This window comes from Mobula birostris, chromosome 4 (assembly GCF_030028105.1).
Source record: "Mobula birostris isolate sMobBir1 chromosome 4, sMobBir1.hap1, whole genome shotgun sequence".
In the NCBI taxonomy this organism is placed as follows: domain Eukaryota; kingdom Metazoa; phylum Chordata; class Chondrichthyes; order Myliobatiformes; family Myliobatidae; genus Mobula; species Mobula birostris.
In genome coordinates, this window is record NC_092373.1 from 107,046,979 (window position 1) to 107,060,403 (window position 13,425).

At 39.7% G+C, this 13,425-nt stretch overlaps 1 protein-coding gene across 10 annotated transcripts in view; it reads right to left on the minus strand.

Annotated features, from left to right (window-relative positions):
- The window catches only part of LOC140196528 (protein transport protein Sec24B-like), a 231,583-nt gene that overhangs the window by 118,571 nt on the left and 99,587 nt on the right, over window positions 1–13,425 (minus strand). For all 10 annotated transcript variants that reach the window (XM_072255876.1, XM_072255877.1, XM_072255884.1 and 7 more), the window contains 4 exons: window positions 10,083–10,209; window positions 7,120–7,229; window positions 5,219–5,331; window positions 4,687–4,805 (listed from right to left, as the gene is read on the minus strand). In XM_072255876.1, the coding sequence (XP_072111977.1) occupies window positions 4,687–4,805; window positions 5,219–5,331; window positions 7,120–7,229; window positions 10,083–10,209 (469 nt within the window). The remainder of the gene's footprint in view (window positions 1–4,686; window positions 4,806–5,218; window positions 5,332–7,119; window positions 7,230–10,082; window positions 10,210–13,425) is intronic.

Sequence of the window (13,425 nt, forward strand, 5' to 3'; positions counted from 1 at the left end):
AATTATAAAAGATGAAACAGCGGCATATTTGGATAGCAGTGGCAGGATAGGTCCGAGTCAGCATGGATCTACGAAGGAGAAATCATGCTTGGCTAATCTTCTGGAATTTTTTGAGGATGTAACTATGAAAATGGACATTGGAAAGCCAGTGGATGCATGGTACCTGAACTTACAGAAAACCTTTGATAAGATCCCACATAGGAGGTTAGTGGGCAAAATTAGAGCACATGGTATTGGGGGTAGGGTACTGACATGGACAGAAAATTGGTTGGCAGACAGGAAACAAAGAGTAGGGATTAACGGGTCCTTTTCAGAATGGCAGGCAGTGACTAGTGCAGTACCGCAAGGCTCGGTGCAGGGACCGCAGCTACCTACAATATACATTAATGATTTAGATGAAGGAATTAAAAGTAACTTTAGCAAATTTGCAGATGACACAAAGCTGGGTGGCAGTGTGAAATGTGAGGAGGATGTTATGAGAATACAGGGTGACTTAGACAGGTTGGGTGAGTGGGCAGATGCATGACAGATGCAGTTTAATGTGGATAAATGTGAGGTTATCCACTTTGGTGGCAAGAACAGGAAGGCAGATTACTATCTGAATGGTGTCAAGTTAGGAAAAGGGGAAGTACAACGAGATCTGGGTGTCCTTGTTCATTAGTCACTAAAAGTAAGCATACAGGTACAGCAGGCAGTGAAAAAGGCTAATGGCATTGTGGCCTTCATAACAAGGAGAGTTGCGTATAGGAGCAAAGACGTCCTTCTACAGTTGTACAAAGCCCTGGTGAGACCCCACCTGGAGTATTGTGTGCAGTTTTGGTCTCCAAATTTGAGGAAGAACATTCTTGCTATGGAGGGAGTGCAGCGTAGGTTCATTGAGTTAATTCCAGGGATGGCAGGAATGTCATATGTTGAAAGATTGGAGCCACTGGGCTTGTATATACTGGAATTTAGAAGGATTAGAGGGGATCTGATTGAAACATTTAAGATTATTAAGGGATTGGACACACTAGAGGCAGGAAAAATGTTCCCGATGTTGGGGGAGTCCAGAACCAGAGGCCACAGTTTAAGAATAAGGGGTAGGCCATTTAGAACGGAGTTGAGGAAAAATTTTTTCACACAGAGGGTTGTAGATATGTGGAATGCTCTGCCTCAGAAGGCAGTGGAGGCCAATTCTCTGGATCCTTTCAAGAAAGAGTTAGATAGAGCTCTTAAAGATAGCGGAGTCAAGGGATATGGGGAGAAGGCAGGAACAGGGTACTGATCAGGGATGATTAGCCATGATCACAGTGAATGGCGGTGCTGGCTCGAAGGGCTGAATGGCCTACTCCTGCACCTATTGTCTATTGTCTATCACAACCAAGAGAAAATCTGCAGATGCTGGAAATCCAAGCAACACACTCAAAATGCTGGAGGAACTCAGCAGGCCAGGCAGCATCTATGGAAAACAGTAAGCAGTTGATATTTTAGCCTAAGATCCTTCATCAAAACTGGAGAAAAAATATGGGAAGTCAAATAAAAAGGTGGGTGGAGGGGAGGTAGAAATTCAAGGTAGTAGGTGATAGGTGAAAATGGGAGAGGGGAAGGGGTGAAGTAAAGTGCTGGGAAGTTGATTGGTGAAAGTGGTAAAGGGCTAGAGAAGGGGGAATCTGATAGCAGAGGGCTGAAAGCTGTGGAAGAAAGGGAAGGGGGGGACGAGCACCAGAGAAAGGTGATGAGAAGATGAGAGGGGTAAATGGGAATGGTGAGCGGGGGGGGGGGGGAATTACTGGAAGTTTGAGAAATCGAAGTTCTCCAGCATTTTGTGTGTTACTCTTACTACCTTGTTTTTCTTGCAATAGACTGTGTCCTTCTACACATTTGCTCCTCTTAATCCTTCTTTGTTGGGTGGTCTCTAATATAATCCCATGGCTACATTATATTCCTTCTCTTTTACTTTTATGCTGTTTTTGATTTCCTTTGTCAGCCATGGTTGCCTCATCCTCCCATTAGGAGATGTCTTCTTTAGGATGTACTTATCCTGCACCTTACAGCACATAGTACAGCACGTTACAGGCCCTTCAGCACACAATGTTGTGCCGACCCTCAAACCCTGCCTCCCATATAACCCCCCCACCTTAAATTCCTCTATATACCTGTCTAGTAGTCTCCTAAGCTTCACTAGTGTATCTGCCTCCACCACTGACTCAGGCAGCGCATTCCACGCACCAACCACTCTCTGAGTGAAAAACCTTCCTCTAATATCCCCCTTGAACTTCCCATCCCTTACCTTAAAGCCATGTCTTCTTGTATTGAGCAGTGGTGCCCTGGGGAAGAGGCGCTGGCTATCCACTCTATCTATTCCTCTTAATACCTTGCACACCTCAATCATGTCTCCTCTCATCCTCCTTCTCTCCAAAGAGTAAAGCCCTAGCTCCCTTAATCTCTGATCATAATGCATACTCTCTAAACCAGGTAGCATCCTGGTAAATCTCCTCTGTACCCTTTCCAATGCTTCCACATCCTTCCTATAGTGAGACGACCTTCCAAATTGTTTCCCGAAACTCCAGCCATTGCTGCTCTGCCATCATCCCTGCTAGTGTCCCCTTCTAATCAACTTTGGCCAGTTCCTCTCTCATACTTCTAGAGCTCTCATTACTCTACTGTAATACTGATACATCTGATCTTAACTTGCCCCTCTTAAACTGCTAAGTGAGTTCTTTCATATTATGATCACTGCCTCTTAAGGGTTCCTTTACCTGAAACTCACTAATCAAATCTGGCTCATTACACAACACTTAATCCAAAATTGCCTTTTTCCTGATGGGGACAACCACAACCTACATTAGCAGCCAGCTCACAGGTATTCTACAAATTCCTTCGCTAGGGATCTAGCACCAACTTGAATTTCCCAAACTACTTGCATACTGAAATCCCCAATGACTGTTGTAATACATGTATTGCCTCTTCTATCTTCCATTGTAATTTGTATCCCACATCCTGGTTACTGTTCAGAGGCTTGTACATAACTGCCATCACTATCTTTTTACTCTTGCAGTTTCTTGACTCCACCCTCAAGGATTCCACATCTTCTGATCCTTTGTCACCTCCTTCAAAGAATTTGATTTCAATTTTACCAACAGTACCATCTCACCCCCTCTACCTACCCGCCTGTCCTTTTGATACAAGATGTATCCTCAGATGTTAAGCTCCCAACAATGATCTTTCAGCCATGTCTCAGTGATGCCCACAATGTCATATCTGCTAATCTCTAACTGTGCTACAAAATTTATCAACTCCATATACTGCATGCATTCAAATATAACACCTTCGTCACTCTTTTCAGTTTTCTCATGTTACCAGAAGTTAAACTCCTATCCCTTTCTAAACTACACAATGGATCTACTTATATACCAACTCCCCATTACTCAATCTTCAATTCCATTGTCCTGCCTTTTCCCCATAATCCCTCACCCCCTCATCAATCAACAACCTATCAATTCCAACCTTGAACATATCCAATGAGCTGGCCTCCACAACCTTCTGTGGCAATAAATTCTATAAATTCATCACCCTCTGTCTGAAGAAATTCCTCCTCATCTCAGTTTTAAAGGTATATCCTTTCATTCTGAAGCTGTGCCTCACGTTCTTAAATTACAAGAGGAAAAAATGATGCAGGGAGGTAGTGTTTGAGGTAGAAAGTATAGGTGCGGGTTCAATAAGAACGGCATGAGAGCCACAAGAATTTTGATGACAACTCTTAATTAAGGCAAAGGATGAATACTTAGAGGGAACTGTTCCTAGTTCTCTTTTAATAATAGAACATTAAAAAGACAAAACAGAAGAAATATACAGTATAACAGCAACCCTTGAAGTGGCAGGTTAAATGGATAAAGGCATTTTAAAAATATAAATATTCTTTTGAATCAATAACTGTATATATTACTGTTGTAGTTAGAATACTACAGGATACTACTACAGGATAGAATACTACTTCATTTTACTACAAACCGACATATACAAGCATTCCCCAGGCATAGCAAATTTGAAAAAGTACAGAGAAAGGTAAGACTCTCTTTTGCAATTACACAGATTTCCTTCAGTTTCCCAGGTGACAATGATGAGAAAAAATAGATAGTAAGACACTGGATCAGTATTACATTTCTATAGCGACTGTATAGATCAGCATCACAGCTTCCAAGACTTTTGCAACAGTTTAGTCACTTTCAGCAATGGTGACTGGACCTCAACAATTAACTCTCACCAATAAAATTATCCCCTGTACTTCTTGAATATTTCATAAACTCCATCCCTTTTTTAACCAGGGAAAGCAAGAGCACTGTTGTGCTTTCAGGGGGTCAGACACATCATTCTCAAAGATGTACAGTGTACTCAGCTTGGACAGATTACTTTGACCAATTTACCATGCTGGCAAAAAAATTGCTGTCTGAGGAAATGCAGTTGGTACTCATAATAAAGAACAGATTTTAGTTTTGGCAGAATTTTCTTTGTTAACTATTCCAAGATAGTTGATATTATTCTACAAAATGTAACCAAAACTTATATTTATATAGGAAAATACTTTAAATTCAAATTCTATAATTAAATCAATAAAAATTAATTTAACATCCTATTTTTACAAACATCTACTACCACATAACAAAAAAAAACACCAAAGTAAAAATATAAGACATTTTCATAATGTACCTTCAATCTCGGACACAATCAACATTTGAGGCTGTGCCAACCCTTCCTGCAAGTTGAAGAAGTGAACAGTGCTGTCAAATGTAATAAATCCTATTCTGGTTCTTGAGTCTCCAGGTAACCTAAAATATATTTATGAATATTTATTTATTTATATATATACACACACACACACACACACACACACATAAACTTAGTGATGATCTAAAAAGTATATATGTTTGCAATGATAGTAAATAACAAACAAGTAAAATAAAAAATATCGCATTATAGTACGAAATCTCTTTTGGGGCATGCAATTAAGTCTTAAGATCATTTTAAGTCAGACAATAATATATTCCATGAAGCTTTAGATTGTGATTTTATCTATATTACAAGCACTTCAAACATAACTTAAAAAAAACACACATCGACATCACGTAATTTTATATCTCACAATGATTTCAAATTCTCTGGAAAAAATATTAAATATCCAAAGCCTCAAATAATATACACTCTTAATTGCAAGCTATTATTTTTTTTAATGGACACTTACTTGTCAAAGTTTTCTAACAATGACTGACAACAAATGTTCAGATATCCTGATTCCACAGCATTATGGGAAACATCAAAAACAAAGAGATAGACAGCAGGTTGAGGCGGTCGCAGCTGCAAAGGAAATATTTTGGCTATTTAAAGGGGTGTTGAAAACAGTTATAAGACCATAAGATACAGGAGCAGAATTAGGCCATGACGCCCATTGAATCTACCTAGCCTTTCCATCATGGTTTATCCAGGATCCCACTCAACCCCATACACCTGCCCTCTCACAATAACCTTTGATGACCAAGAAACCTAATTTTCACTTTAAATATACCCACGGTCTTGGCCATCACAGTTGTCTGTGGCAGAGCATTCTACAGATTCACTACTTTCTGATTTTAAAAAAAGTCCTCCTTACCTCTGTTCTAAAGGGTCGACCCTCAATTATGAGGCTGTGCCCTCTAGTTCTGGACACCCCCACCAGAGGAAACATCCACTGCACAACCACCTTATCTAGTCCTTTCAACATTCAGTAGGCTTCAATGAGATCCCCACGTATTCTTTGAAATTCCAATGTGTACAGGCCCAAAGCTGCAAAATGCTCCTCGTATGTTAACCCCTTCATTCCCATTATCATCCTCGTGAACTTCCTCTGGACTCTCAAATGACAACACATTCTTTCTGAAATATGGGGCCCAAAACTGTTGACTATACTCCAAGTGCGGGCTGACTAACATCTTACAAAGCCTCGGCATTATCTTCTTGTGTTTATACTCTATTCCACTTGAAGTGAATGCCAATAATTATTTGCCTTCTTTACCACAGACTCAACCTGCAAATTAACCTTCTGAGTGTCTTACACGAGGACTCCCAAGTCCCTCTGCACTTTTACGTTTGAATTTTCTCCCCACTTAGATAACTTGACTAAGTCCTTCTGCAATCGCATTGTCTCCTTAGCACAACCTATCCGTCCACCTATCTTCGCATCATCTGCAAACTTCACCATAAAGCCATCAATTCCATTATCTAAATTACTGACAATGTGAAAAGTAGCAGTCACAAAACTGACCCCTGAGGAACACTGGCAGCCAACCAGAAAAGGCTCTTTATCTAATGCCTTCTGAAAATCCAAGTAAATAACATCCACTACCTCTCCTCTGCCCACCCTGCTTGTTATTTCTTCGAAGAATTCTGACAGATTTGTCAGCCAATATTTCCCTTTACAGAAACCATACTGACTTTGACTTATTTTATCATTAGTCTCCAAGTACCCCGAAACCTCATCCTTAATAATGGACTCCAGCACTTTCACAACCACTGAGGTTAGGCTAAATGGTCTATAATTTCCTTTCGTTTGCCTTCCTCCCTTTTTAAAGAATGAAGTGACATTTGCAACCTTCCAGGACCATGCCAGAATCGAGTGATTTTTGAAAGATCATGACCAACGCATCCGTTATCTCTTCAGCAAACTCCCTCAGGACTCTAGGGTGTGGTCCATCTGCTCCAGGTGACTTATCCACTTGAAGACCTTCCGGTTTGCCTTTGCATGCACTCTTGCTCCCTGACACTTACAGGACTCTGGCACACGGCTAGTTTCTTCCACAGTGAACACTGATGCAAAGTACCCATTAAGTTCATCTGCCATTTCTTTGTCCCCCATTACTACCCCACCAATATCATTTTCCAGTGGTCCAATATTCACTCTTACCTCCCTTTTACTCTTTATATAACTGAAAAAACTTCTATCTTCAGAACACAGCTTTATACATTTTATTTTTCAATCATACCAGTCAATTTGCAATCTTTCAATTAGATTCCAACACTGTACTCTATACAAGCAACAAATATATACCAATATACAAATATGGAATAACTTGAATATCTAGAATGGTTATGCAGAATACAACATTTTACCATATAATCTGAAGAAGCAATAAATTCCACAGTTGCAGTTTGAACCTCTGGCCGTTTATGTGGCTCACCATATGAGTGGGTCAAAGGGTTATACATAAATTCTTCAGGTACTGCAATTTAATGTGAAAAGTTTTATTTGTAAAAGTCGAATAATATTCTAATTTATGCAAGTAGTTTCAATTCATACTAATGATCTCCTTAGCAAAAGGTACGACAGGGAAAATTAAATCCGGAAATCATGTCAAAACAATCCTGAAGAGCAGCAGTCATTACAAAATCTAAAGCAAAACCAAGGACCTACTGCGGGGATGTAATAAATGCATAATTTAACACAATAAGCTCTGGAAAGATTAAGGCAAAAAAATGTGAAAACTGCCTTTCCCATCCTTTTCATATTATAATAGTATGCAACAGCATCCAAATAACCTTCCGTCCTGATTCAATGGCTCCAAACATATTCCTATAAAATTGTCACTCCTATCATGAATTATGGCATTTTTCACAAAGTAGCTATTCTCAAATCTTATTTTCCTCAGTTACTTTGAAATAATATTTACCACAGTTCCAAAATATGATTTCTGCCTGTTTTCCTTCAGGATATTCATTACATTTTAAGATCTTTCAACCTATCATTTTTTTTAAAGATTTTTTAAATATAACCTTGGCCTTGACCCTGCCTTATGCAGCTGGATCCTGGACTTCCTGTCAGATTGCCAGCAGATGGCAAGAGTGGGCTCCCTCCTCCACCCCTCCGACTCTCAACACAGGAGCCCCTCAGGGTTGTGCACTAAGTCTCCTCCTTTACTCTCTGTATACCCATGATTGTGTCAGCACCCACAGATCTAATCTGCTAATTAAATCTGCCTACAACACTACATTGATTGGCCTAATCTCAAACAATAACGAGGTGGCCTACAGGGAAGAAATCATCTCTCTGACACAGTGGTGTCAAGAAAACAACCTCTCCCTCAATGTCACAAAAACAAAAGAGCTGGTTGTGGATTACAGGAGGAATAGAGATGGGCTAACCCCTATTGACATTAATGGATCTGGGGTTCAGAGGGCAAACAGCTTTAAGTTCCTTGGCATCCACATCACCGAGGACTTCATGTGGTCTGTACACACCAGCTGTGTGGTGAAAAAAGCACAACAGCACCTCTTTCACCTCAGATGGTTGAGGAAGTTTGGTATAGGTCCCCAAATCCTAAGAACTTTCTACAGGGCACAATTGAGAGCATCCTGACTGGCTGCATCACTGCCTGGTATGGGAACTGTACCTTCCTTAATCGCAGAATTCTGCAGAGAGTGGTGTGGACAGCCCAGTGCATTGTGAACTTCCCATGATTCAGGGCATTTACAAAGAACAGGTATGAAAAAAGTCCCAAAGATTCATTGGGGGCCTGATTCACCCCAACCACAATCTATTCCAATTGCTACCAGCCGGGAAACGGTATCACAGCATAAAAGCCAGGACCAACAGGCTCCAGGACAGCTTCTTCCACCAGGCCATCAGACTGATTAACTCACGCTGATTTGAGTGTATTTGTATGTTACATTGACTGTTCTATTTATTATAAATTACTATAATTGCATATTGCATATTTAGACGGAGACACAAAGATTTTTACTCTTCATGAATATGAAGGATGTAAGAAATAAAGTCAATTCAATTCACAAGTTAAATTTCTTGGCCGAGTCCCAAATGTCCAAATCTTCAAGGATCTGGTAATCTTTGATTCTTCACACTTGCACGTTAGCAGGCCTTTCATCTTAATGATCCATACCAAAGCAAGATGCACCTTTAAGCCAGTCTCATTTTCCCACATTTGTCTCATATCCCTCTAAACTTTTCCTATCCACGTACCTGTCCAAGTATCTCTTACAAGTTATTAACGTACCTGTTTCAACTATTTGCTTTAGCAGCACCACCATGCTCTAGGTGAAAGCATTACCCCACTGGTTCCCATTACAAACCTTTCTCCTCTCATCTTACACCAAGGCACTCCAGTTCTTGATTCTCCAACTCGGAAAAAAGATTTTGCGAATTCAACCCTACATCATGATTTTATATACCTCTAAGATCACCCCTCATTCTATCAAGTTCCAAACAAAAAAGAACCAGTCAGTTCAACCTTCTCTATAAGTCAGTCCTTCTAGTTCTAGCAACATCTGTATTCCTTCCAGCTAAATGATATCCTTACCATTGCAAAGCTACCAATGCTGAACACAATATTCCAAATGCAGCCTCACCAATGTCTTCTACAATTGCAACAGAACATTCTGCCTTCTATACTCAATACCCCGTCTGATAAAGACCAGCATTCCAAGCCTTCTTCACCACCCTGTCTACCTGTGACACACCTTCAGGAAACTATGCACCTGTACTCTTAGATCCTTCTGTTGTGCAACTCTCACCTAGGCTCTATAATTCACTGTGAATGTCCTACCTAGAATTGTCTTCCTAAACTGAAACACCTCACAGTTACCCGAATTAAACGCCATCCAATCCTCAGTCTGCTTACTCAGCTGAACAAGATACTTCTGTAAATCCCGATAGCCATTTTCACTGTCTACGACACAACCTATTTCAGTGTCATCTGCAAACTTACTAACCATGCCTCTTGAATTAAATTTTGTTCATTTTCATAAATAACTATTTCATTTTTTCTGTTATAATTTGATTGCAATCCAAATTAAGTGGTACCAGTCTCTGAAGTAAAGCTAATGCCCCCTGTAAGATTCTCTCTTCTATACCATGTTGTTTAGCTACATTTAAATTTTTTTTGATGCCTTTATCCTTCGCACAATGAACACTTTGAAATCACCATACATTTCCTTTCAAAAATATACAATTTTGAGCAACTGAAATTCCTTCAGCAAGGCTAATTTCATGATGTATTTCAGTGATAATAAACCTAATATATTAAAATAACTCCAAAGTTCACTAATATCTGTTAACTTACCATCATTAACTCGATAACACAGATTACATTTCCATCTCCTTTGATCATGGAAGGATACAAACGGGTTAATATATGTTCTGCAAGTTCGACATCTGACAATGGTGCTGGACGTAATCACAGGTAAATGCTGAATCATCAACAAAACCAATTATTATTACTGAGCAAAATTTCCAGATTTTCTCAATACATGCAAGTTAATATCTAAAATACAATCAGAAAAGATGAAATTATCCACACATCAAGCGAAGGCCTGCTAGATAGATCATGATTACTTTCTCCAATCCAGATCTTACATAATGCTCCTGCTGCAGGTTGTCTGTGGTTCTAATAACCTTTACCTCAGAATAAACATTGAATATTAATTTAAAAAGGCAACTAGCTTTATTTGAATGCTCAAAATATTCAGAACAAGCAGCATCCGCGTAGTGAGTTATCACTTCAGGCCAGTGCCCAGAAAGTTCATTTTGGACTCAAGTCCAAACAGAACATTGAGATTACCACACTTTTAGTCTTCCTTTTGAAATTGTTTTTTAGCTTCTAAAATTTCCTTAGTAAGACTACCTGCCTAGTTAAACTCACCTGCAAAACAACCATAATTTCTGCAGCTACATCTTCAAAAATTGTAATTACTTGCAACAGTGGCTACTTGCAACAGTGGCTACTTACCCCTTTAGTGGCTTCTGAAGGATAAAAAGCTCAAAAAGGTCAACCTAAAAAGTTAACTCATTTTTCTTTGCTCAGCTGTTGGCTGGCTTGTAGAATATTTCCTGCAGTTAATTTGTTTTACATCTTTCACACCTGCAGTTTTTGCTTTTCAACCAGTCTTACCTTTTTCTCATCAAAATAAATGACACAATTAAATAAATGGGGCTGCCCGAAAGCTCATATAAAGCTGACTGCTAATTGTATTGGACCCTCAACTCAGCATAATTAACTCAATGCCATGCCAAATAGCAAAAGAGAAGGCAAGATAAGCTACAATCTTCCAATATCTTCCATAACACTTCCATAATGCTGCACCATCTTGTGTAGACCAGCTAGCTGAAAAATACATAACTAGTATCCGGTGCTTTTCTGTAGAACTGCTGATAATGATGATTGCACTATCATCTAGCCAGACTTCAAGTTTGGTTCAAGTATATCATCTGACTGTACATATATACAACCAAATGAAACAACATTCCTCCAGACCACAGTGTACCCACAAAACCTATATCACACACAGCACATTAAACAAAATATTACCACAAATAAGTGAAAAAAATATAATTTGAAGTGCATGTAATGTGCAGCAAAGGCAAACAGTAAACAGTTCACTGTCCTAGTGACAAGACATCAGTGGTATTAGTCTCTCACCCTGAGGAAAGAAGCTATTACCTAATCTTGCAGTCCTAGTCCTGATGCTCTTTGTGCCACCTTCCTGATGGTACTGAGTCAAAGATTGTGGGATGGGTGGTAAGGATCCTTAACAATGCTTTTGGCCCTTTGTATACAACACTCCTGGAAAATGTCATGAACAGGGAGGAGACAGACCGCAGTGTAGGATCTTACGTCTGATCAAGAAGTCCAAGATCCGGTTAGGGTCAACTTAACCTTTAGAAAAGAATTTTTTGAAGGGAAATTCATTCACAAAGGTTGTCATTGTCTACAAAAATTATTAATATTCCTTTTTTCCTGCTTATGTGATGTTTTATGTCTGTGATGTTTCTGAAAGTACATTTTTCATTGCACCTGTGCATACATGGACTTGAATCATTTGTTTCATTGTAGAACTTGGGCTTGGGCTTGAGAAGTTGCAACCAAAGGTATAAAAGGTCCACAGCAAATGTAATCTCATTGGCTATTCACTGAATCCTGGAACGTCGAGACAGCAAAGATGCACATGTCAGGATGCTGACAACATCACAGATGTAGGCCAATTCAAAAGTGGTAACGAATCAGCATATAGAAGGGAAATTGAAAATCTGGCTGAGTGGTGCCATAACAACAATCTTTTTACTCAATGTCAAAGAGACCATGGAGCTAATTATTGATTTCAGGAAGAAGAAACCAAAGGTCCATGAGCCAGTCCTCATTGGAAGATCACAGATGGAGAGGGTTAGCAACTTTAAATTCCTCAGAGGAACTGTCCTGGGCCAAGCATGTAAGTGCAATTATGAAGAAAGCACAGCTGTGCCTCTACTTCTTAAGGAATTTGAAAAGATTTAGCATGACATCTAAAATTCTTGACAAACTTCTATAGATGTGTAGTGGAGAGTATATTGACGGCTGCATCACAGCCTGGTATGGAAACACCAATGCCCTTAAGCAGAAAATCCTCCAAAAGGTAGTGGATACGGCTCAATGCAACACGTGTAAAACCCTCTCCACCACTGAGCACAGTTACATGAAACATCGCAAGAAAGCAGCATAAGGGACCTCCATCACCCAGGACATGGACTCTTCTCACTGCCATCAGGAAGAAAGTACAGGAGCCTCAGGACTCTCACTGCCATGTTCGGGAACAGTTATCAGTCCTTAACCATCTTGAAGGAAAGGAGATAACTTCATTCAACTTCACTTGCCCCATCATTGAAATATTCCCACAATCTATGGACTCACTTTCAAGGACTCTTCATCTCGTGTTCTCAATACTTACTGCTTATTTATTTATTATTTTCCTTTCTTTCTTTTTGTATTTGCATAATTTGTGTCTTTTGCACACCGGTTGAAAGCCCAAGTTGGTGCAGTCTTTCATTTATTCTATAATAGTTATTATTCTATTATCTATTTATTAAGCATACCCGCAAGAAACTGAATCTCAGGATTGTATATGGTAATATTTATGTACTTTGATAATAAATTTACTTTAATTTTTGGACAAGCTCAGTGAGGAGAGGTGGAGTATTGACCTAGATGAGTGCGAAACCCAAAGGTTTCAGACAGAAGGCACACATAAGAACAGGTAAGCTTTTTCGGCTGCCTGTAAATCTTTAATTCAGTGTCGGATGGATGATAGTTAAGGCCGTGGAATGCTCTTCCTGTAAGATGTAGTATTTTAGAGTACCTAACAGTCTCCCTGAAGATGACGTCAGCAGCAACTGCACCCAACTTTAGCTCCTGACTGACCAGATCAAGGGACTGGAGATACTCAGAGACACTCGGAGAGCGGAAAACCTCATAGATGAAACTTTTACTAAGGTGGTCACACCAGGAGTGCAGGCTTCAGAAACAAAATGGGAGACAATCAGGAGAAGTAAGGGGCTTAAACATCCATGTAGGGTTCCTCTGTGGCCATTCCCCTCAACAACAAATATACTACCCCTTTGGATATTCCAGGGTGGGGTGGGTGCTATCAATACAA